General features: G+C 33.8%; 1 protein-coding gene across 2 annotated transcripts; it reads left to right on the top strand.

Moving 5' to 3' along the window:
• The first annotated feature begins 899 nt into the window (after positions 1-899).
• LOC117335611 lies at positions 900-27501 on the top strand. 2 transcript variants are annotated; one of them, XM_033895733.1, is made up of 10 exons: positions 900-1171; positions 14245-14309; positions 15250-15371; positions 16393-16517; positions 19831-20357; positions 20672-20725; positions 21186-21324; positions 23200-23315; positions 23664-23736; positions 24041-27501. In XM_033895733.1, exons 2-10 carry the CDS (start codon positions 14271-14273, stop codon positions 24247-24249), a joined length of 1404 nt encoding a protein of 467 aa, XP_033751624.1. In that variant the 5' UTR covers positions 900-1171; positions 14245-14270; the 3' UTR covers positions 24250-27501. The 2 variants fall into 2 exon arrangements, with proteins under 2 accessions (XP_033751624.1, XP_033751623.1); XM_033895732.1 differs by lacking the exon at positions 900-1171 and adding an exon at positions 13732-14001.
• The last annotated feature ends 193 nt before the right edge of the window (positions 27502-27694 follow it).

Below are 27694 nucleotides of genomic sequence, written 5' to 3'. Positions count from 1 at the left end.
AGGGACCTAAGTGTTTATGATATACTTTGAGAAATTGAACTTGTGTATTCTAAACATTATATACAAGCGTAATTTAACATTCAATTTCATAAAGCATAGACTAGTATTTCTTTGTAATAATAAGATTGAACTATTTATTACGTGAATAATTTCGTATGTGAAGACTGCATATATGAGAACCGCCGATATGATTAATTGACTTTGGTGATATTGTGAACTTTATCCGTGCTTTCTAGGATTATACTGATTTGTGCTTTATTATTCAATCAGTTTCACTATCATACATGATTTGTTTTACTTGAACTATTAAAATGTGATTTAAAGTGTTTTGTTTTTAATCGTTTTCTCTTAAGTACATTATATATACCTGTTATATATTACAATGAAACCGGTAACGTTGACTTAAACGTATTGATAATGTGACCTTTCAATGTAAAGGTTAAAATTGAACGAACGTATTTTCTGTTTTATTTATAAAACACAATAATTATGATAAAGTGTGAAATTAAATTTTTAACAATGAAAGATATAGAAAAATGAATTATTTTCAGTAATTTATGAAAATTTGAGTTATTTTATTTTAATTTTTTAATATAATAAAAGTATTTGTGATACATATACATTTAGTTTACATTATCTACAAACTGATAACAGCATGTAGCACAGGTAATACCGGTAACACAGGTAACCTGAGAATCAAGTACTTCTCCAAAACAGGCTATAACTTACCTGTAATTAGTGCCTATTGTTCTCTATTGTTCCTACCCCCAATGTTAAAATAGGATATGTTGGCTGAGTGGGAAGACACCCTATACATGTATAGGCCACTAGCAGGGAGAAGTCACCCAAGCGAGAATAAAGGTCCGGAAATTATATAGGTGACGTTTCAGCGCCTCCTTACCGAGTGTTATTATAGATCGGAGGGCTGGCTGGAAAGTAGAAATTCAATTTTAACTAAATACATACCTGCCACTACTGTGATGGACCGTACAGGAGCGTAGACGCACACGGTTTTCGAAAACATCGCAGAATATTTGACTTTAAATGAAGAATTTTAAAGAAGTCAAATTTCGGAAACAGTAATTACATTCCAAAGACTGTAATTTTTTTGTGAAAAAGTGATAATTTTAGTAATTATAAAATCACAGGAAGGATTACCCGGTTCATTTAAGTAAGTATACTACATGTATATAAAATTTTTCTTTAACGATTTTCAGTTTTAAGAAACTCAGAAAACAGGAGTTATTCTATCAAAACTTGTGAATAATCTCAGGTACTGGGAATTAAATTACAGGCATTTTCTTTTACTTTATTCCTCGGTAATTTATATGTTTATGTATTCTGCAGCATTTCTGTACTACATCATTATATAGGCTTTACGGTATAATATAACATTTTAAAGTAAAAACTTGAAGATACAAATGTACAATGTAATTAATAGACGGATTTTATTTACAAAATAGAATACGTTTTGCATAGGATATCGGGGCATATCCTGTTAAAATAATATTTCCAGGTTGTCGGGTGACAGTTGTAACACACTTATCTTTCACCAAGGCGTCCGGGGTTCGATTCCCTGATCGGACGTGAAACGGTATGTGGTCACCTGCTCGACCACGTGGTTTTCCGTTTTCCTCCTGCAGTATGCCCTCGCGCGCTTTGCTTTATCCTGACCAGCAAGGTTGATAATAGAAGTTGGTATAACTTACGTTTGTTTCGCAATTGTTGTAAAATACTGTACATAAATAAAATTTACAAAAGGAGAACATGCCATCAGAAGAGAGGGTAACATTGCTAAAATGAAAAGTAAATGAGGTATATAAAAATAAACAAATAATTCTTTTTTTAAATCGGCCAACTTCGGGTCACGTGAGGATTGAATACTAGTAGTTGAATTAAAGGTAAATATGGTTACCACACGAAATCGAAAGAGGATTTTGTCAAAAAAAAAAAAAAAAATCCAGCTTAGAGGTTCGAGAATAAATAAGTTTACGTACAAATAATAAAGAAATGATACATGATGTATCATTAAAATCTAAGGAACCGTTCATCAAATCGTTAGGGAACCGTCAGAATGTTTGTTTGACGTAGGTGTAGAAGTGATTTATTACAGAGTTGCGTCATTAAAAGTTTAGAAATCTTCATTGATCACTATTAAGAAACCGCACCATGAATATTTCGTCTCAGGTCGACGATGTTTTGCACACAACTATTAGTTTCTTAGATTTTTACTACAATTATTTGTTTGCTTCCCAGGGCAATCTGTCATTTTCTAAAAGAAATTTTGATATATATATAATAATCTAAAAGTGAAATTTTAAAATTTCCCAAAACAGAACAGGCATCCCAGTAATAAGTTTGTGTAAAGAATTGCTAAAGTAACCCCCCACCCCCCACCCCCACCCCCACCCCCTCAACCCCCTCAACCCCCTCAACTGGTTTGAAACTTATTTATTCTATAAAACTGCCGAACCGATGTCGGGTTGAAATAGACCCATAGCATGCTTTCAGACAGCTATATGACCTTGACCTCTATTTATTCTTATCACGGTGCAAGCCTAATGCACAAAGAAGCAATTGTGCATGTTTGTCATATCAAATTATATATGAAACCGAAAAAAAGAAAGAAAAAAAACAGCAGAAAGGTCCACCGTCAAATGTTCCGTTTACGAAGGGATCATATCTATGTTTCGTGTAACTTAGCCACACTTGACTTGACGTTTCACAGCAAAACCGAGCCGGCGATTACGGGATATGTAAGTAGTCTTAAACCCGTTGAGAGTTATGTGTTCAAACAGATTTCTACATAACTGGGATTTGCTATATACAATTACAATTTTTACGACAAGTTCTGTAGAAATATATTGACCTATAATTCGTCACATATCTAAAGAGTCCCTGTTGCGTTATTGCCGTTTAAAAAGATTGATATGCAGTGAGGGTTGCAGTTTATCGTCAAATTTGTGGGAATTTACCTTTGAAATATGCAACTCTATATCCTAATCTAAACCAACATGTGAATCTGTGTCGATTTTTTTTACTTTCGAGATACATGTAGGTATCTAAATTCGTCTCTGGGTACGGTGAAATATCAGTATACATGTAGGTATAATATAATTTACGCAGTCAGGTAGTGTTGTTTACATCATAAACACGTGTGGTGAAATATTTGTGTAAACAAATCTATTGTAAACGGTCATAAACCCTTACAGCACCATTTTAAATCTTTTTATGTACGGCCGCGCAATGAAGTTGATCAAATACATGTTTGTAACAGGTTTTTTTTATATGACTAGGTCGTATTTCAGCGGTTTGCTAACTTTGTACAAGGTGTGTATCACATATATATGTCTATCTTAATGTAAACATTTATTTTGAGAAAAATCTAGAATAAAACGCGTGTAAGAAAAACGGCCCTCACATGCTACGGTCCCCAGGTAAAATTTCTGACTTTTGATCTGAACACAGATCTACATGTAAATGTACCTAACATCTCGGAAGCTCAGGAAACTGATAAACTGGCGTAGTTGTGTCCTTGTGCAAGACACTTAACCCTGATTGCTCTGTATGGCATGTAAGGTAGTCACCAACTACTACAACGAGATCCGTCTCAAAATGACCATGTCTGTTCTTAGGGCAATAAAACAAGCAAACAAACAAATAAACTTGTATACATAGATCTGGTGTAGTCGATATCCTGGTTCTCAGTAATCGTCAATTTGAACTTGTGTCATTTTGACCAGGCTATAGTTTATTTGTTTTTTCATTTATTTAGTCATGTTTTAACAGATTACCTTTAAATGCCCCTGAAAAGTTACTTCTTAAAACTGTGTTTTATTTGTCAATTTCCATGTAACAATATACACGTATATACAACATACATGTATAAATGATACATAAAGGAATCAGAAACAAGTGTCAAGTACTTAAATAAATTTGACACCTATATATATATATATAGGTTGACGTTACATTACAGTATAGACATGATAAAACACAACATCGTATCATAATGACACTATAGTCTCATGTGAAAACATCAGTTGGAATTTGATCAAATAATCAATTACGTGTATACATATCGTAGTTAAGAAAAAGGGACAACAATGTGAAAGTGGGATTTGCTGCTTCCATCTGGTTGTAAATATATATTAAATGTGATAATAATTTAAAATAATAGATGTACAAAATATGTACATGCTACGTTAGCATTTTTCACAGCAAGGAATATCCTCGTGTTATCGTCGATGGAGAGAGAAACATCTCCAGAGAGTAATAAACGTACAGTTACCTGATTTCACATGTATACTCCTAAACAATAATTTTTTTTTTTTTTTTTTATCTTTCTTGCTTTATTAATTTGTCCAGTAAAGTTGACGGACGCCTGTGTTATAATTTAGTCAGATTAAAGGAATACAAACACAGTCAGCGACTGAAATTGTAATCCTTGCTAGAATTCCTCAAGCTAATTCACTCTAATTTTCATTTAAATCTTAAAAACGTATTTGATGAACCTCTCCTTAATAAATAAACGGTAATAAACCTAACAGCACCATTTTTAATGTTTTTATGTACGGCCGCCGCAATAAAAAAAAAAAGATTTTTTTTAATACAGTATTTTTGATTTATCGGTTTTCAATATTTATGATAAATATTTATATTGATGTCATAAATTCGATTAGTAACTACATGAATGTGTTTATGTTATACGTCCATACGTACATAATAAATAATGTAATTCTATTATGTGTTAAAACTAATAATATAAAGAGTGAATAACCTATTAAATCATCATCGTTTCTTGGACATCATCGCTGTTTTGAAAATAACGTTGCTTTCATACATGTATTTCATCATATTTACAATCATGTACAATATTTGTTGCATTCCTTGGCTGATAAAGGTTCCTTTCCAAACAGGATGTTGCAACGAAACATCGACTCTTTTCAATATTTGGATATATTGGTCACCATATAGCAGGCACACAGACAGCCTATTCATCTTTAATAAATTGATATTGAAATACAAACTCAAATTTTAACCAATTATCAAATATACTTGCTACAATATGACGTGTGCTCACCAACACACGATGCTGAATTCACTTTGTTCTGTCCTGCATGTAGCTTTAATATCTGTGGGAGATTGTAAACGGCATTGCCAAAAATACACATATATTTTTGGACGGTTGCTAGTCACTTAATAATTCAAAATTCTAAAATGTTTTAGAATTTTAGAGTTTTAGATTTTTGACCAAAATTCTAAATTTTCAACTTTCAAAATTGTTTTGAGTTTTTAGATTTTTAAGGCTTTAACCATAATTCTAAAATTTCAAAACTATTTAAAGTTTTTAGATTTTTTTTAGTTTTTGACTAAAAACCAAAAATATCAAATATCCAAAATCGTTTCGCGATTTTGAGTTTTTGGATGTTTGGATTTTTAGACCTTTGCCGTTCAAAGTTCAAAAATATCAAAACTCGTTCATCTCTTTAAAGCACCAGAATCAAGATTACGAAAAGACACAATCACTATAAAGCGACCCGATCTATTTCGCTCGCTAATTCGAACAAAACATGAGAACTTTTGTCATACTTTTCCTGGCTTAAGAGTTTCGGACAATGCATCTTTTTCAAAGAAGATACATCTGCACAACAACAACATTAGCTCCAAACAGAACACGGCCACGCGCTGGGTTATATAATATAAACACAACGTGTATGGAAACATCATTGTTTATACAATATTATGTACATAATTACCGTTACTTTTGCGCTGTGGTTTGGAATCACTTGAGTCTCTGAAACACTCTGGAGGTTGTTTTTTTCTGTGGGAATATATTTTGTAGGTTTGTCGTTCATAGAAGCTGGTAAGTAATCAGACCCATAAATTCCAAATTTAAGAAAATGAAGAAAAATATGATACACGTATTTCTGTAGATGGATATTCAAGGAATGTTGTAGTTTGTTGCCGAACGCTTCGGTAATGGGTGTTATACCGTTTGAATAGAGTTTAATTTCCTTATTATAACATGCCATAAATTAATCTTTGAGTGGACAGTTTATTGTTGAAAAATCGATAATTCATTGTTGACAAACAACCGCATTGTGTACCGCATTGTTTTAGCTGTAGGCAGAACATCGACAAAGGTCAAAGGTCGCTAGTTTGTACGCATGTTAAAGCAAATTTGAACGATTATATAATCAGGAGTTTTGTTTTCGTTGATGTGCGTCTTGTAAAATATTTTTTATCTATTTCTTCTTATTCCATTTAATCAATTTTCCCTTCAACATTTGAGATCTATCTGGTAGGAGGACAGGGTAACTTTATTGAATTAGGTCACGAGAAAAAGTAAGATGGTGGTCGATATTTCTACAAGTATGATTTTGCTTTTGCACGTTTAGTTTACTAAAACTAAATTTTGATTTTATCACACGACGTCTTCCAGTCTAGCCAACTTTTTGGACTCTACGTGTGAAAGAAATAGCGAAAATGGCCAGCGTGGAATGGTGGTCCTACTATCATAATACAAGCAGCACTGGTGTTTGGATTTCACCCAAGGGGATAGACAAAGACGTATCGAGGTTGAAAACGACCAGTTAAAGGTCAAGGTCACTTCTATCACGTATCCAGAACATGTTGATAAAGTCACAGATAAAATTTATCATTCAAATTGTGATAGGTGAATTTACAGTGTGTCATAGTGTCAATTTTTTTTTTCTTCAAAATAGAGCAATATTTTGGGTGTAGTTGTTGGAACCCGTGTACCTTTAACAGATAAAAAAATCCTTAAAAAATGCATTTTTTTGATTTTACACCTCCTAGCGAACAATGAATTTCATTTTTAGATATCAAACTGAATTTTGTTTAAAAGAAAATGTTGCATGTACATGGTAACTCTTTTGAAAAAATATTTTGAAATTATGAAGTTATCGGTCTTTTAGATGACCACCTTCCGTGTTCGTCTAGCACACATTGTAAATTTCCCATGGAAACGACAAGTCAAGCGTTTCAATGACTACGTATTGTGCACGGTGACGCTTGTAAATAGCGCGTTATATCTCGCTACTTCTTAACATTGTAGTTTGATTACCGTACGCGTAGTGATGTAATTCGTATCGTTGATAACGTCCATTGTATTGTGAAAGAGTTGCGCATGCGTGAAACATATACGACGAGGAAACCGAACATAATAGAAAATGACATCGGGGGGCACTTATTTATTCCGTAAGTATGGCGTTATGTCAGCGAAATCAAGTAGATAAAAATAAATAAAGAAATTGGGTAAATTATTCTCCGAATTCTACACTGTAATATGAACTAAGACTGCATGGGTGGTCGGCTGGCAGAGTCGTAACACACTCGCATTTCACCTAGTTAGGCGACCGGGGTTCGATTCCACGACTGGACGTGAACATTATAGAATCATCTACCATACCGGGTACTCCGCCCCCTCCGCCCCTCCCCCTCTACGGTAAGACCATCCGGGCGATGCCATTGTTGTTAAAAAAACAATTTGATATCAAGACACATTTTAAAGTCCACGTGACACGTATCAAAATACACACGGACTGTAGTAAATTATCGGGCCCCTGTGACTATGATACGTTCAAATACACATGGCATGTAAGAAATTATCGGGCCCCTGTGGATATGATACGTTCAAATACACATGGCATGTAAGAAATCCTCAGGCCCCTGTGGCTATGATACGTTCAGATACACATGGCATGTAAGAAATTATCGGGCCCCTGTGACTATGATACGTTCAGATACACATGGCATGTAAGAAATTCTCAGGCCCCTGTGACTATGATACGTTCAAATACACATGGCATGTAAGAAATTATCGGGCCCCTGTGGCTATGATACGTTCAAATACACATGGCATGTAAGAAATTCTCAGGCCCCTGTTGTCGTCGCTACATCACAGCCTAAACATTTGCTATATTTAAATAAAGTTAAAGTCTTTTGCCCGGTAGTATTGACCCATGTGGCGTGATATCCGATATTCATTCTGTGGTGCAATAATTCCACGCATGACTGCCTCAGAGATGTGGTATGTGTCTAAATAAAATATGACCTTGAACTTTGTCGCTATAACTTTCAACAATATCCCAAACATAATTTATGTAGCTGTCGTATCCTCTCAGGACTAAGAAATGTCACGGATCACATTTCGAATTCACATCATATATACATGCAACGGGTATTTTAAATTAGTATATAAATTAAAATCGTGTTCCGAGCTAAGAGGGTTCGTTTTGACAAAGACATTGAATGGGCCTATTTCACAAATCCTATATTTGATTATTATAATGTATTATTTTGCACTCAAACTAATCAGATTTTATTTTATTTTCTATCACAAACTTTTTACGGACTTGTTCAAATAACCCGTTATTTCAGTTTTTAAGCTTAATGCACTAAGTCTTCAAAGTTAAAATACATGTCACATATTCTCGAGGATAGTTTTCATCGGGAACTTTTGTTCTTTTGAATGCTGTAAAACATAATGTAGAGACAACTGCTTTTAGAGGTCTGTCTTCTTTATTGGTCCGAATCAAAGTGACACAAATTCAGTGTTTACAATCAATGACACATATCAAATGTACATAAAAGGAAATTCAAATAAAGATTCAACATCTAATGAGCTTCAATTGATTTTTACAAATTCGAAGGGAAACAACAGACATAATAACTTACAAAACTATTCGAAATAAGAATGATTACACACAACTGACTTTCACAATTTGGGGAAAATTAGCAAAACATTCAAATATATGGTAGAACTCGTTTGACAGTAAGAGGGGTGATGAAGGATATTTTTACTTTTAAAAATGATAACTTAAGTTACATGTATAATCTGTTTCTGTGTTTTGTAATATTTTAAACATTTAACCTTGCTGAATATTGTCACTTATTACTAAATTTCATTAAAAGGTACTTATCTGAAGTTAATTAAGTTTCATTACAATAAACAAGAAAACTTCCGGTTTATAAAAGTTATTTCCGGTTTATGAAAGCAACTTCCGGTTTATGAAATTAACTTCCGGTTTATAAAAGTAACTTCCGGTTTATGAAAGTAACTTCCGGTTTATAAAGGTTTAATTCCTGTTAGCACATTAAATAGGAACAATAATATATGTAGCATACTAAGTGTTATAACTGAATAATAGAGACTTGAATTATAAAACATTTGGTAATTAATAAGTTTTAAAACAAATGTATTGCGCTATCAATATAAAAATTGATGAATAAGAAAATCACTGAAATTACAGAGGAGAAATTGATAATTTGTTAACCGAATAAAATAGTTATGAGTGAAGATAGTTATTCGTAAAAGTTGTAATCAAATGTTAAGCAAATAATTAATTCGCCTAAGGAAAATCTACAAATTAGAGTATTCTGTAGTAAGTTAACCTGTTTATTTCAATATGTGGTAATTTAAATTATAGATCAATCAGTATGTTATATATCAAATAATAATAGTAGCCATATTTCTAAATCAGGCCTTTTCTACAGAGATATCTCTGATAAATATTAATCATTCAACTATCTGGAAGTATCTATTTTCTATAACAGGGGAGACAACTTTAATTTATTTTTCTTAACAGAGGAGCTGTCTCATTATCCCTAATTAGATATTATCAATTAATAATCTACTTATATAGTATCCACAGAGATGTTTGCCCACAGAGACAAAATCTAAATGCTCGATACATTTCATATTGTATATAACATCAGTAGATTAACAAAATTTAAAGCATATAAGCAGATAATAAACCTGAACAATAAACTTTGATTAACAGTACAAACTATAGCCAGTGATGCCTCTTGTGCTCTCAGCGACAATAGAAAGAACTGTATTAATCAAGTTTACAATATTGACATTTATAACAACAGTTACCTGTTTTATAAAACATATATCCAACCTTCAGCATGTCTATTACTTTAGAAAACACTTGAGATTTCCTCTCCCAGACTGTCATTTATCTTGAACGCAGGAAACGCGCTGAACAACAAAGGGGGGTAACTCGCGTCACCCGCCTAAGTTATTTGGCTGTATGCCAGTAATTACAAAGTGGCCAAGTTTGCAATAATTACTAACTACTGGGAATATGATCCAAAGATAGTAGATTCATATTTTAAATAACAAACATGCTTCCAGTGTAGGATTTAACAAATAATACACATAATATTTAGACAAGATTTACAGGAAACAAACTAATTGAAATATCAATTAATTTCCTATTAAAAATCATAGTTTTGGATATCATTGATAATAATTTGTACATTAATTCAACATTTGAAATATAGCAAATTATAACAAATTGAACATACAAAATATAAAAATATTGTGCTCACCTGTAAAACATAATGTAGAGACAACTGCTTTTAGAGGTCTGTCTTCTTTATTGGTCCGAATCAAAGTGACCAAGACAGTTGACCGAAACAGCGTCTCCGGACAGGTGAGCATGCGCAATCGCATGGACAATTAAATGGTAAAACAAACAAATCCATGAACCAGGGCGGACGGGCCCTTATACATTACATAACACGCTTACGTTAAAAGCAATTAGTCACCTTGGGATAATTATGTACAAAGATGCCAAAACCAGTGTCCGGTTTGGACAAAGGCGAGTATTAGATAAAAGACCCGACATCATTAGCTCAACAGATTTGAATTAGGGGTTCGAGCAATAAAATCTGTGGCATGGAAAGCTATTCTTTGTTCCATTTCTTAAGACACTAATTAGAGCGACTGATAAAATCTTTCATGACAAGAACTGGATAATAAGCTGTGTTATAAGATTATATGTAAACCAGTTTTACAGTCTTACAACCCTGTCCTGAACTTATAAAATTATTTACAATTTCTGAATTACAAGATATCAAATATAAAATAAAACACAGTTTTCCACTATGAAAATAATATGAATATTTAAGAATGTTTGTGGCGAGTTGATGAGGTCTACAGCTGCAGATTTTTCATTTTCCAGTAGCCTCATTTGCAAAGATTATTAAATAGGAATATACAATGAAAATATTTCAGGAATTAGTTATTTTCCTTATAGAGTGGTTAGAATTCAAATTTACTCTTCAAAATATCTGGACTGCAGCCCGATAAAGATTGTGCTTGATACTTCGAGAAGACTTGTTGAAAAATCTTTTCAAATTATCTGAGAAAAAAAACAACAAAAAAACAAAAAACAAAACCTGAACTTTACAACATGATCCAATCATCCTCGAATATATCTAACAAAAAAAAAAAAAACTCAAAGTTTTATTATTTATTTCACAATATTTTATTTTGTAGATTATCATGCAGTGGGATTTGCACCACAGGCAAAGCTCATATGAGAGTCATTGCATTTTAACAAAAACAGTCTGCAGGCTAGCTAATTGTTTCCGAAACCTAGCCGTTGCAATCTAATTTCTTTTTGAAGATAACTATTCGAGAGATTTGATTTAGCTCACTGACAACATTTTTGGTTGACCAATTCATTTTTCACAGGGAGTTGGCACAAATCCTGAACCCCCGGTTCATATATGTGTGATACTATAATACATGTACAATATACATGTAAGGTTTGGGATTCATGCAAAGTCCCTGTGATGGGACAAAATCGCAAAAATTCAAATGTATTGCAAATGCGAAAGAAAACAAATTAGGTCGATTGTGTGATCATAGGTGAGAATGTGAACAGTGTCACATGATTGGCTTAATGCCAACGAAAAAAACCTAACAGGACAATTTCTACTCTCTCCGCATGACGTCATGATCACGTGGACAATGATTGAGGTGTTGAAGGGATAAAACGGGGTGTTCTCTGAACGCCAACATTTTTTTTAACAATAGGTAGGTGTTGTTTCAGGAAACAATGGGAAGGTAATTATATACTGCTTCATATAAGTTGTCTTATTTTTACCTGTACAGTCACCTGAGATTTACCTGTGTTTCACATAGCATACAGCAGATTTTTTTTTCTTTTTCTCTAGTACATACATGCATTTAACATGGTAATACAGAATATATCTAAAAAAATAAAATAGCAATAAATATATTTACTGTATCACTTAAAGTTCCATTACAGCATTAACTATTTTACTTAGTTTTTTACAGCAATCTCAGCACTAATATATCTATATCAGTTGATTGATATTGTACACATAGACATCTTATTAGCACTAATAATGCAAATACAGATAAGGCAATATCACATGTTCATATCGAAATGAAAATGATCAAATATCTGAAATAGAAACTTACACAGAGAAAGTTAAAATATCTGAAATAGAAACTTACACACCATCACGCAGCTTGGTTATCTCCTCCTGGTATATGGATGGGATGGGTCTGACTTCTCTCTGACTTCGGGACTTGACATAGGACATAATTTCCTTTGCGACGATGGTGGCATGGTTGGCAGGGTGGCTGTGTGGATGTCGTCCAAATCCTACAAGTATCCGGTTCCGGGTGTTCACGGTGGCTTGACAAGTGGAGATCGTACAACGCCAATAAGTCCTGAAAATGAAAATAAATATACATGTTATCAATATATAAACTCAATGACAGATCATACCTGTTTAGTTGTATAAGGCTACTTTAGATTACATTATTTCATCTTAATCATGGATGCAGATAATGCTGACAATATTAAAACCATGATAATTAGAAATTATCAACATATAATTATAATTTACCTTTCACCACGGTTGAATTTAACTCTATAAAGGTGACCATCATGTGCTAAGTTCTGACCACCTAGTCTGTTATCAACAAACTTCAGATTTAACTGAGCATTTGCTATGATAGTAGCAGGTAAAAATCAGATGCAATCAGATAGAGAGCAATAACCTGAATGATGAATTTTGAGAAATGATATTGCTTTATATAACATTATTTATCAGCTTGGGTACTTACCTCACTTAGTTATTACAGCTCCTGTTGTTATTGATATTGAACTCATGATCACTCTAACAGCTGCTGTAATGAAATCTGGTCAAAGCTTTCCAGAAGATGGTGAACACGTGATCACAGTAGTTATTACTAGTAATTAAATCTGTACCTTGTTGTTTCATAGAACAAGCCTGTTATGGGAAATTATATTTACATGTATATTGCTGTTTGAGCACCCCTTTTTATACAGGCAGCTACTTTTAACTATTTTATTTATCTAAATAAATAAAATATAAATAAATAAATAAAATGTAAATGAAATTTTAAGACTAAAATATAATTAAATAAATGATAATTTTGGACGTAAAAACAATTTTCATACATATGATATTATATTGTCGTTTTTTATTTTTGAAATTAGATATATATGATAAATAATATAATATAAATACTTGATTTTAAATGCTTAATTCTACCTACAGGTAAATATAAGTATCAACAGGTAACTTTTACAGGTAAATTTACCTGTTGGCATTGGGACTCCTTTTAGGAAATAGACTATAATCACTATCAAAACAAACTGCCCTACAGGTAATTTCAAAATGTTGGCGTTCAGAGATACACCCGATAAAACTGTGGTATACTAAAGAAAACCACGTGACATTGTTTACACAGTTGTTTTGAAAGCCCCGTAATGACGTCTAGACATTCTACATACTGTCGGAAGGTATTTCTTTTGAGTCAACGCCGTGAATAGCTAGAATGCGATGTGTCCCGAAGGCATTACATCGGTCAATAGTCCGAATGAAAGCGCGTTACGTTCCGTTAGACAATCGATTAGCGCGTAGCGAACAGTATCTTCAATAAATTGGCCCCAAACAATGAAATCAATAAGCAATCGCGAATTTTACCTGGAGAAATCGACACGGATAAACAGTTTGTCCGGTAGAAAAACACATCACTATAAAATTATGTACCTCAAGCTTACCAGGTGTAGTCACCACGTAACAGTTCGCCGAGTAGCGAGATTTTTGCGAAATAAGATTTTCTGTTTAAACCTACAAAAATGACGATAGGTCAGACGTTTACTATCAGTGCAGGTAAGACAGATTTCAGGACTTCAAAGTGCATGAAGCTTGGGTCAGGAAATGTAGGAGTACACTGTGTTTATTAATAGATAAATTCAATTCTGTCTGGAGCGAATTTGTGATTTTGCGATCTAGGCAGAGGGTCATATTAATGATTAATATAAATATACCGATTTATCTGTGAAAGTAATTTAGTTAATTAGAGTTGGTACTAATTTTATTTTGATGTAATTCTATTTTGTGTTTGTTTTGAAGCTTCCCAGAAGAAGAAAAAATCTATCATGTTTTGGAAAAGAAAACGGCCGGAACGGGGATTGAGGGTGAGTTGAAACCACAATTTACATCGATTTTGGCAATGACGTCATGAATGTGTCAATTTTTAATTTGCATCCAATTAGCTGTCATTTTATAAACATTTACATATAGATATCTTACCATGAAGTCGATATACTTAACAATTGCACAGGGACTTGATGCACATTTCATTTGTCCGTTTACATGTAGATATCTTACTGTGAAGTTGATATACTTTACAATCACACAGGGACTTGTCGTCCGTAACTCCATCTACAACAGTGGAGTTGGAAATTTGTCAAACCCCTGTGTACCCACCCATTTTGTTCGCCGATATACATTTATAGTTTTTTTAATTCATTCTTTTGGGTATGTGACACTCAAATTGTATTGAAAACTAGTGATATCTTGTACCTTTATGTACAATTATTTGATAAAATGACCACCAGTAGCAGTTAGATCATCAAAAATAAATTATTTTTCGCCGATTTTAAATCTGTTTATAGGATTATTAATTCATCCTAATCCTATCTGTCATCGTCTTCATGTTCTGAAGGGTGACATATCAAAAAGTATCGGAAGTTTAAAATATGAAAGCATTTGTATATCACAAAAATAATTCATTAAAAAGATAATTCATTAAAAAGATAATCCATTAAAAAGATAATTGAATTTATTTAATTCATATACATGTAACAAGCGGAGAAATTCATTAAAAGACAAAATTGATTAGTGTAGATCATTTTATATCGAACAATTTTCATGTACATGTACGTAACATTCTCCTGTACAAATTTGTATTGCATATAATGTTTAATGTTATATATCTTGTATACCTATATGCCTTAGGGCTTTTGGCAAATAAAAAACTTGAACTTGAACTACCTTATTTTACCGTACGACAGATAGATACGCGTGTACACGTGTACACTTGTATAAATGTTGACGAATATTTTTTGTTAACAGGCGTTAGCGGAAGGTGGTTTGGCATTTGCAAGGACGTACTCCAACATATTAGCTCAGACTGAAGAGAAACTCGACCATGCCATCGACAGAGAAAACCGGAAACCGAAATCGACCGTTGGCAAGTATGTGTTCAACAACAAAAAAAGAAGACTGCATTAGAATCAGGAATATAATTTTATTAATGTGTCATTTGAAAAGATAATCTACTTATTCAGCATGCATTCAATCTTAACTTTGTTTCGTTTTTAACTGCATATCTGCATTTTGCATTTACCGCTACATTGACCAATCACATACTTCATCTTGACCAGTAACGCCACCTGTCGCAACAATCGATCGGGACCAGATACAATTATTTTTGTTTTTGCTCATTTTATCGTTTTTTTTCTTCAAATTATTATTTATTTAGCTGTTTCTTTTGATGATTAATTATTTAATTGTTTGTTTACCTCCTTGATTTTGTTGTTTTAAGGACGCCCGCTTTGCCCTGCACTATTAGTAATCCGTCCGTCTGTCCGTCAGAACTTTGGTTTCCGGAGATTATCTCAGAATCCAGAGGGCCGAACTTTCTGGATCTTAACGTTCTTCTAACTGTGATGTGTAGATGGGAATGAGGGGTTCAAAAAGTTCCTAAGGTCAAGGTCGCTTAAAATAGAACTGAGAATATACTGTAAAAAAATAAAATAAAAAAAATATGGCCGTTACACAATACCATGCAAATGAATATACACTGTGATACAGTTCCCAGGGTCAAGGTCGTTTTTTTACTTTTTGGAAGGCATCCGTTCACATTGAAAGGTCAAAGGTCACTCACACCATTTCTCAAATAAAAAAGGAAGATATGTCATGATTGTGATTTAACCATATTTTATTTGCAAACATAAAAATGGTATCAGGCACAAATTCAAAAATAATAATAAAAAAAAAACAAAAAACGATTTGTCTTCTCCCGTAAAATAAAAAATACCAAAATATACACATGATCACAAATCCTCAACCGATTTCGTTCACCATAGCTTCTTATTTTGTATTAGTATCATTGTAGCCAACGACATTTAATCTAGAGACGGATTCATTGCGGGACCTTACTAATGAAATAGTAACCTACTTTCATTTTTTTTTATTTGTTTTGTTTATTCACAGGGTACGGATGGAAGGCGAGAAAGTCCTCCACAGTAAACAAGTCCTACTTTGCATCGTCCTGCTAAATATATTGGACTGTATCCTGGTTCTAGGGGAGCTAATCCTTGATATCTACATCCTCAAAGGTACGGATATTATGTCAAATCCCTGTGGTCACACGTCCCGGGTTCATATCAAGACCACGTATTTACAAATCCTATACCATGTTCACTAGTCAAATCCATATGTGAAGTCCCTGTATTGACAGGAACCGAATTTATGCCAAGTCCCTGTGTTCACAAGTCCGAATTTTATATCAAGTCCCTGTGTTCACAAGTCAGGGGTTTACATGAAGTCCCTGTGTCAACAATTTCGGATTTATATCAAGTCCCTGTGTCCACAAGTCCGAATTTTATATCAAGTCCCTGTGTTCACAAGTCAGGGGTTTACATGAAGTCCCTGTGTCCACAATTTCGGATTTATATCAAGTCCCTGTGTCCACAAGTCCGGATTATATATCAAGTCCCTGTGTCCACAAGTCCGGATTATATATCAAGTCCCTGTGTCCACAATTTCGGATTTATATCAAGTCCCTGTGTTCACAAGTCAGGGGTTTACATGAAGTCCCTGTGTCCACAATTTCGGATTTATATCAAGACTCTGAATTTCTGTTATCTACAGGTGCCTACGTAAACAGCCAATTGCCGTATTTGGTGCCAATTGCTTTTAATTTCGATAAAAAATGGCACACTCTGTTTTCACTATAGTACATTTAGACTGTAACAAATTATCACGCCCCTGCGATTTTATACACCTAGACTGTAACAAATTATCACGCCCCTGTGATTTTATACACATAGACTGCAACACATTACCATGCCCCTGTGATTTTATACACCTAGACTGCAACACATTACCATGCCCCTGTGATTTTATACACATAGACTGCAACACATTACCATGCCCCTGTGATTTTATACACTTAGACTGCAACACATTACCATGCCCCTGTGATTTTATACACTTAGACTGCAACACATTACCATGCCCCTGTGATTTTATACACATAGACTGCAACACATTATCACGCCCCTGCGATTTTATACACCTAGACTGCAACACATTATCAGGCCCCTGCGATTTTATACACCTAGACTGCAACACATTATCAGGCCCCTGCGATTTTATACACCTAGACTGCAACACATTATCACGCCCCTGCGATTTTATACACCTAGACTGCAACACATTATCACGCCCCTGCGATTTTATACACCTAGACTGCAACACATTACCATGCCCCTGTGATTTTATACACATAGACTGCATGAATTCTCATATCCCTGTGGTCTGACCTTGGTATTCTATAAAGCTTTATTGCAAGATCCTGGTACAGCTAGCTTAGACCTGACACAGATAGGCTTTTTACGCATTGGTTCAGTTTTTAACATAGATGAACACATTATGTAATATTTAATAAGTTTTTAAAGAAGTTATAAAAAAAAGCATATCACCACAGGGTGTCAGATATACTAAGGTGTCTTGAAATCATGACCCCATTTTTTGTAAACAATAAACAAGAAACCGACAAAGGATTTTGTTTCAGATGTAAATCTGCCCGCACGCCACCAGACATGCGGTACAGATCAGGGACGTTATTTTAGAACATGCAGTACATGTCAAGGGTTTATATATAAATCACAGTTCCATATCTTCACTTTATTAAAATTTAAGAACATTTTCAAAGGAAAATAATCGTTATTTAATCCAAATTGTATGAGATAAATTATACCCCGATGACGTCATAGCCATGCATTTAGTATCCCTGTCACGAAATTAACACCGTCGTTACACGAAATTGCCACGTGGACTGTTTACCGAGTACATATAAACAAAGCCCGAGTTTCCTCTGGTCCTGTCCTACACCAGACATGGTGTCAGGGCCAGAGGAAACTCGGGATAATATCAACATAAATCTCACGCGACGGACTATTGGGAACTTTTATGAACTCAGGTCTGTTTCGACCTAAAACGACAGATATCGAGATTTATAGGGAACAACCAACCAATTGAAATTTTTTTTTTTTGAAACAGCCCCTGTGTATAGAAAGTTGAACCAAAGGTAAAATGTCTGGCAGCCACTGATTGGCCAGTATGTTATGAAGCGAGAAAATAGATATGTAGCCTGATAGGTAACTATCAATAAGAAATGTTGATATAAATTTCGGAGGTCCGATTGATTTTTTCCCAAAAGTTCAGGTAATAATATTTAACAGGTAAACATTTAAGATTTTTTTTAGAGTTTTTACTGCGAAATTCACCCATTTTCAAAATGGCTACCCTGGAGAAAATTTGAGCTGAAGGACCCAACTTTTTTTTTTGATTAGGTGTTATATCAGACCCTAAACTTTTGTCATAAACCATAATTGTCATATTGAATTCAAGAATTTGAATGAAATACTCCAAAACGTTAACACTAAAGTCTATGGGAAAACAATTGGTTGGTTGGCCCCTTTATAGATCATTATCATACATGTTTTTAGCCATTGGTGACATACAATCGTGACTGCTTTAATAACATAATATGTAACAAGAAGAAAAGTTCTTATATTTTAAACTTTTTGCTGACCCGGAGCCTCTTCCCAATTTACTATAGATAGGAATACATGTACATAAACGAGAGAAAAAGTCTACTTGAGTCCCCAGTTCCACGATAGCAATAAATCTACTACCACGATTCGTTGTCAGACGGACATGTTGATTTCTTATAATTTATTAAAAAAAAGTTCAACAGCTTATGCTTATTTATACATATTACAGATTATCCGACTTTTCTCAATTCTCATTGGCGAAAACATGGTCACGTGGAGGTTTATATTTTGAGATATTAACTCAATGTTTATATTTTGAGTCAAAACGTCACGGCCAATGCAAATTGCCTGTTATCAAGATGAATTAAAAGCAATTCCATCCATTTGCAAACAAGTTTCATATCTAAAAAACAAGGACCTGTGATTCGGTTGATATAGTGTTATACGAACCTAGTATGATATAAAATATTACCATCGGGCTTCACTTTCGGTTATTTTTATCCTACCAGGTCACTATAACATCATATCAACCTCACCAAATGTCATAATTGGTTATTTTTTGTCAAAATTATGTCACATACATCCATTACACCATTTTCTCGAGCTTCTCGAAAATATAGACTTTTAATTATTTATTTTTTTCATTGGTGACGTAACTATGTACTGTTGGAATTCTGTGATGAACTCGTGTATACGTAGTTCAACCATTAACAGCTTCTATAGGTGCTTCCGCACGCGCATTCACTGTGAAATTTATGAAATTGGCGTAATGGCGCCAGTAAAAAAGGTGTTTATAGACTAAATTTGCTTTGAGTTGTTTAGAGTTGGTTGTGATTATGATTTTTTGACAAATTTTCTTTTTTTATAGGAGTGTTGGAGAAAGCAGAAAAGAACGAGATGAATTTTATTATCCACATGAAACAGATATACCCCGACTACCTGGCTCCATTGGAAAACACGGATATAAATTTGCTATATAGAGCGATGTTAGATGCTGACGTAAAATGGGGTCAAGGGTCACACGATATGCATGTTACGGATACGTCACACGGAACCGGAAGTCAAACGACAACGAATCCGAATGGCACTCATATCGATACCACTACATCAACGTACAGCGCTACAACCACAAACCCGAACGGCATCCAAAACGCTACAACCTCAAACCCGAACGGCATCCAAAACGCTACAACCACATCGACGGACAACGCTACGACCATTTCAGAAAGACGCCGGCGGGCAGTCTCGGGCGCCGGAAGTCCTATGGCACTTACTATCGACGGAAACGGTACATATCACCATGACGACCACGACCATGCGCACTCGATTGAAGAGGACCTTGCACACGGATTTCATAAAGCTAGTATAGCAATTCTGGCCATTTTAGTGGTAGAGGTTAGTATTCAATTTAAAAGGTTTTTTTTATTGAAATAATGTTTTAAATGATATTTGACCAACGAAAACAGAGAAGAATTTCTTGAGGTAGACATATGACCTGAAATAATAGATATTAATAATTACATTTCGTCAACGTGTGATTACTTGATATTTACTGAACACAACTACATGCATTTAAGTAAAATAATTGAAGCTCAAATATGTTACAAATTATTTGTGAGAGGCGGGGTTGTTTTTTGTATTATCGGTGACGAATCTATCTGACTTTGCTATAAATTTGAATTAAAATATACTCATTCGTGTGTTTTCAGACGATGTTGAAGGTTTTCTTTTTGGGAAAAGAATTACTGGAAAGAAAGTTGGAGGTAAGTCACTACAAACCTGTCTAATCTGACACCCTGTGTGATACAGCATTTGGTCAGTTCAACTCGTCTAATCTGTATGCATGAATTGCTATATGATATATACATGTATGTATCTTGGAATCTTATAATGCTATGTAGCATTTGGAAATAAATTGAATTAATTTGAATTGACAACATATAGGACAAACAATTTGTCAGAGTTATCTCCCTTTATTCAATGCAAAATCGCGATTGAAGAGAAAATTATTTTCATTGGAAATAAACATATCACAGCTACTCTAAACAAATAAAAACTGACAATTTATCATCATTTTATATCCTGTAACGGTTGTATCGGTTGGTAGAAATACTTCTGCCTCTCACTCTAACTTTCTCCGCCATTTTGTACTGCCTCTCACTCTATCTTTCTCCGCCATTTTGTACTGCATCTCACTCTAACTTTCTCCGCCATTTTGTACAGATGTTTGACGGTTTTGTGGTGATCGCCTCGTTTGTGGTCGATATTGTCTTTCTCAAAGGAATGAGCGGGATGCATGTCCGAGAGATGGTGGTCATTCTGGCTTTCCTGGTTCCGTGGAGGGTCATCCGAGTGGTCAATAGTAAGTAAAAGACGACTACAGTTAAACTTCGATACATCGCCCATCATGTACAATTAAAACCTCGATATACTGTAATGCCATTAATTTAACATAGTTAGCAAGTTATAGACGAATTTTCCCATAACGCTTATATATATATTATCTATATAAAAATAACAATAGTCACATGATGTCATTTAAGAATACAAACTATATGTATTATATATAATGTCAGTGTGGACTACTTTTCAATAAAACCTCCAACAGTGCCGATGATGTATCTTGTTAAATAAAAACAGCTTCAATATATTATTATCCATGTTTATTTTAAGTTAAAGCTAATTATATTTTCCAAACTTTTGTATTTTACGTTCGACCTCCGCATAGTGCCAGTTGTGTATTTCGTTAACTAAAACCGATAATATACAGCTGTTTGTGTTGATTTTATCGACGTAAAGCTACTTAGATATTATTATTTTTTCATTTGACCTGAGAAAAACCTGTATTTGACCTTTATGTTTGACATTTGTGATTGACCTTTTATCATGACCTTGGTCGTTGAATTCTGTAGTAGGCCTCTGTATTTTACCTCTTATTTTGACCTTTGTGTTTGACCTCTGTATTTAACCTTCATTTCGACCACTGTGTTAGTCTTCTATATCAGGCCTCTATATCTGACCTCTGTGTTTGAACTTACGTATTTGACCTCAGTTTTTGACCTGAGATTTGACCTTAGTTTTCACCTGATATTTGACCTGAGTTTTTTACCTGATATTTGAGCCCAGTTTTTGACCTGCTATTTGACCTCAGATTTTGACCTGATATTTGACCCCAGTTTTTGACCTGATAATTGACCTCAGATTTTGATATGATATTTGACCTCAGTTTTGACCTGATATTTGACCTCAGATTTTGACCTGATATTTGACCTCAGTTTTTGACCTGATATTTGACCTCAGTTTTGACCTAATATTTGACCTTAGTTTTTGACCTGATATTTGACCTCAGTTTTTGACCTGATAATTGACCTCAGATTTTGATATGATATTTGACCTCAGTTTTGACCTGATATTTGACCTCAGTTTTTGACCTGATATTTGACCTCAGTTTTGACCTGATATTTGACCTCAGATTTTGACCTGATATTTGACCTCAGTTTTTGACCTGATATTTGACCTCAGTTTTTGACCTGATATTTGACCTCAGTTTTGACCTGATATTTGACCTTAGTTTTTGACCTGATATTTGACCTCAGTTTTGACCTGATGTTTGATATTAGATTTTGACCTGATATTTGACCTCAGTTTTTGACCTGATATTTGACCTCAGTTTTGACCTGATGTTTGATCTTAGATTTTGACCTGATATTTGACCTCAGTTTTTGACCTGATATTTGACCTCAGTTTTTGACTTGATATTTGACCTCAGTTTTTTCTTGATATTTAACCTCAGTTTTTGACCTGATATTTGACCTGATATTTGACCCCAGTTTTTTTACCTGAAATTTGACCCCAGTTTTTGACCTGATATTTGAGCCCAGTTTTTGACCTGATATTTGACCTTAGATTTTGACCTGATATTTGACCTCAGTTTTTGACCTGATATTTGACCTCAGTTTTTGACTTGATATTTGACCTCAGTTTTTTCTTGATATTTAACCTCAGTTTTTGACCTGATATTTGACCTGATATTTGACCCTAGTTTTTTTACCTGAAATTTGACCCCAGTTTTTGACCTGATATTTGAGCCCAGTTTTTGACCTGATAATTGACCTCAGTTTTGACCTGATATTTGACCTCAGTTTTTGACCTGCTATTTGACCTCAATATTTCGAATTTGTATTTGACCTCAGTTTTTGACCTGATATTTGACCTCTGTGTTTCACGTTTTTTAAAGGTTTGGTTGTAGCAGTCATTGATCACGAACATTTCCGCATGAAGTTGTTATACAAACAGAAGAAACAAGTATCTGTGGACCTTAAGAAAGCAAAGGCTGAAAATAAGTCGCTGACGGTAAACAATCATATTTCCGTAAACTGTTCACATCCTGACATATCACGATGAAATATGTGTTGCAGTTGCATAACATGATTTCCTACAAATTCTTGTTATCTGAATATTATTTATAATAAGCCTATTACAAAAATATATTTGAACATCACTATAATACGCCTCACTATAAACTTTTTTTTTCAATGTTTTATTTCTAACTGAACGCTCTCTCATGAAAATTATGTCAACAACAATTTGCTTGTTTTGTTTTTGTTTTTTGATATTTTTTGATTTTTTAATAAGATCTTGAAGTATAAGTATTTGGGAAACTTTGATGCTGAATATTGTTGATTCTCCTTGTATTCACAGAACGGAATAGATGTAGTAAAGAAGATGGCCGTCAGCGCGGGTTTGTCAGAACAGGACATTGACAAACGACTCGGTAAGTCATTCTCTTACGACAAAATAATAAACAAATGATTCTTAACTGAACATAGAAACTAATTTTCATCATCAGAAAAAGGAAGCCACGAGCTTTTCTTGGAAACCTATTGTCTTTTTTCTAAGCATTAGAAATATAGAAATGAATAATTCAGAAATTAAGATATTCAAAAATCTTGTTTTAAATTTCCGAAATATTTAATTTGGAAATTTGTTATTAATTTTATTTCTAAATTAAAAAGAAAACTGAAATTCTCTTGGCGGTCCGTGATGGTAAGTTTTTTTTTTTTTTTTGCCATGTACAGCTATCGTCAGCGTTCAGGTTGGAAATAAAAAGAAGAAAGGATCGTCCATATCTAGTTTCCATCATGCACTTGGCAGTAGCAAGAAAAAGAGCTCCTCATCTGTCTCCAGTGATCCCAAGGTCTCTATACCGTCCATTGAGGAGGGCGTGGAAAACGAAGTGTTCGCCAAGAGTAACGGAATGGATGACTCGAAATCTCTACCGCAATGACAACTGTTAGGTTCAGAAAATCTCCATATGTGTTAGAGTATATCCAACCATCAAGATAAACGGTTTTATATTGATTATAAGAAATGATGTTTAGTCCTGCTCAAATACAATTTATCACGTGACTGACGTATCATGTCACATCATACGGCCATATCATAACATGTTAGACACGTGTGAAATTACACTAGTTTTGACGTAATATATAAATGACGTCACGATGACGTCACATGATTGTTGTGGTGGTGGAATCGAAATTAGAAAGTCTAATAAGGAAACTTTGACATTTTCCAATTATCTTATTACGATTGAATCATGTTTGTAACAAGCATTTTGATTGGCTTATAGATTCATGTTATCAGTCCATAACGTAAAAAATGACGTCGCTTTTTGTAACGCCGCTTTTGATTGGTGGATGGAGCAGATAATGAGTTGTAAGAGAAAAAGGCCTATCAATGAAGTGAACTTTTCCAGTGTATTGATGAATTAGAAGGATTAACTTAAGGAATATAATATTTTTTTATGCTGTGGAGTTATAACACTAAAAACCGGAGAGTGTTCTCATCCTTAACCGCTTTGCGGTTTATCTAGAGTTATCTCCGTTTTTGTGCGTTATTCAAGTTAATCCTTAAATAACATCATAAATACCGTCTGACACTTTTCTCACAGCAATATGGAATTAATAAAAAATGCTCATGGCAAATGCAATTATTGACATATTTTAATGAATTTCATAATACATTAACACTCATTCAAGATCCTCATATTTTTTTTAGATTGCATTGAATGTTAGAGAAGAAAGCCCAATGCACTCTTACACAGATCCGCTCAAAAATGTTTACATAGGTTGGGCTGCAATGCATTCTGGGAGATATTTGCTCAAATTGTTTGAAAATTTTCCAGAAAGCATCGCAAATTAAATCTCTCCAAGAACGCATTTTGATCCCTCCATAAGACAGTTTGCTCAACGAACATTGACATTTTATACAATAAGAGTTGTCTCCCTTAGGTCGAATCCCGACGACATTCTTTTCATGTTTTTAACTGACTACGCATTTTTATTTTCACGTGTATTCGGAAATTGCGATATTTTTAGATGCATTTTTTTTCAAACTTTTTCAGTATACACTACGATTACTGTGAATACATATATTTTTTTCTTTTTTGTTGTTGTTGTTTACTGGTTTGTAAACTGCATTATTTTTACATATATTTTAAGTTACACGAGGTAGGGTCTCATGTTGAAATAACTGCTGTATATAAAAAAAAAAAAATTGTGCATATAGTAAACAAGAAAAAAGAAAAAAAAAATCTTATATAAACATTTTGCTTGTTTTTTTTACTACGTGTACTTTGAAAATAAATAATTATTGTCATTAAATGTACGTTATACGCACTGACGGAACAGCCCGACAATTGATTGACAAAACAGCTGATTCCAATTTGGCGGGAAAGGCTGTCACCTTTAGGAACAATACAGAATATAATTCCACAATAACATTATCTTTTTATCCCCTTTCTGTGAGAAATTAAACAAGAATTACATCTTCAATTTACATATTGTTTGATTTGCATCATATTTTATGAAAATAAATTCACAAAATGAAAAGAAAAAAAAGCGTAAGTGTGAATTAAATGTTTATTATGTGCCATCAGGATATACTGTTGTCCATTTCTTGCCAGTAACAAATATCTCGACATTTTTATGCTAAATGGACATGTTCTTGATTGCACTGCTTATATTATACTTCTAATTTCTATAAATAGCACATATTTGAAGGCAGATTTGATGATCGCGCAATTTGTTTACTTACAAAGGTATGCCATTTATATAAGCTATAAATAATAGATATTCGTTGTTTATATCTACATTTGTTTCAAATTTCGCTGTTTAGGTAGATTGTAGTTAAAATTGAATAAGATTTTGTCATTCAATAAATGTCGGAGAGTACACGTGGCAGCCATTTCGGTTGGTGAAGTTAACAGCTCACTGGTTATAATCATGACGTCATTATTGTATTACAAAAATGTAAATATAACGTAAATTTATGTACTTTTACATTTCCAGTTAACATGTTTAATATATCTCTTGCACGCGCAGATACATGGAATAAATTTCCAACTCCAAAATCAATTTATGTATAATTTGGTGAGTTACGTCCCTTGATATTCACATATAATACAAAGAAGTCTTGGGTAGGAACATGCCCCAAGTCCCTGTGTCTCATCCTAATTATAAATCTACTTGCAGATTTAGTTCTTGATTTGATTCTGTTTAATCCAAAACGAGGTCATTCAATTTTGTATCTAAATTCCTTTACATGAACTATTGTACACAATAAGTTGTGTTCCTTTTCAATCCTAAAATAATATATCAATACAAATATGAAAATTCAATTTCAAGTTTTATTATTTCATTTACACAGGGACTGGGAATTTAGGTTTCCGACACGCTATAAAGATTATTCTGCATGTCGGTTGTCTTTTCTTATTTCTGTAAAAAGAACTCTACCTGATTTGATGGATAAAAAAAATAAAAATAATTTTTTTTTTTTTTTTCATTTTGAAACTTTTGTTGAAATAGAACCTTCAAATAGACATAAAGATCAATTATCAAAAAGATAAATCGACTTTGTATACATTATTATCTATGAACAACTTGTTCTGTTATTTGGTTAAAGTTTAGTTTTGTTAAAACATATTTTATTGACATATTGACAAAATTAAGTGATTGGTCAGACGTGAGTATTGAATTGTGGTGAGGAAATGAGTGTTCTTTGCACAGGGGCATGTAACATTGCTTCCGTGGGAGAAGTCTTCTGCAGCATACAAATGTACTATAGTTACTTACAAATCCCTGTGGTTCTTAGTGCTAGAATGGTTCGAGGACGATATAACCTAGATATTCTCAGTAAAGGTTATCCAATATCTCGCCAAATCATCACATGAAACTATCCGAAGTCGCAGAGAATTTCCTTGGAAGGTCGGGTGGATTTGACTGGCTATCAACCTCATCCCTTTCTCTCCAACCCTCGACCTCTGTCCTGTCTTCGGCTTCCTCATCCAGACCCCCTCCCTCCTCCCCCCCCCCCCCCCCCCCCCCCCCCCCCCCTCCGTTATTTAAAATTCGGAATTACGTTAACAGTAACTTTAACATCATTAAATCATTATTATGAAGAGGATGTATTTTTTCGGGTTTTGATATTTAATTTTACGCTAAAGTTATTTTAACATCACATTTTAGACTGATGAAGATTTCTTTCTTAAAAAAAACTGGTTGCTGTTGTTTTTTGTATATAATTTGTTGATTATAAGAACAACTTGTGAGGTGAGTTTGTAGATAATTATTGTATATCAAGGCTTGAAAACTTCAGAAAGTTTATTTACTCAGATGTCTGTTTTGTTTATAAATCTGTTGTTGATATGAAGATCTGCACTAATGTTTTTG

This window comes from Pecten maximus, chromosome 10 (assembly GCF_902652985.1).
Source record: "Pecten maximus chromosome 10, xPecMax1.1, whole genome shotgun sequence".
Classification (NCBI taxonomy): Eukaryota; Metazoa; Mollusca; class Bivalvia; order Pectinida; family Pectinidae; genus Pecten; species Pecten maximus.
Note: the sequence above shows the minus strand (reverse complement) of the source record. Positions and strands in the feature narration are given on the sequence as shown.

Coding starts and splice junctions, on each gene's coding strand:
- LOC117335611 (XM_033895732.1), top strand. CDS start 13,968: ATGACGATAGGTCAGACGTTTACTATCAGTGCAG. Junction 14,310..15,249: donor GGCCGGAACGGGGATTGAGG/GTGAGTTGAAAC, acceptor TTTTGTTAACAG/GCGTTAGCGGAAGGTGGTTT. Junction 23,316..23,663: donor CTGAAAATAAGTCGCTGACG/GTAAACAATCAT, acceptor TTGTATTCACAG/AACGGAATAGATGTAGTAAA.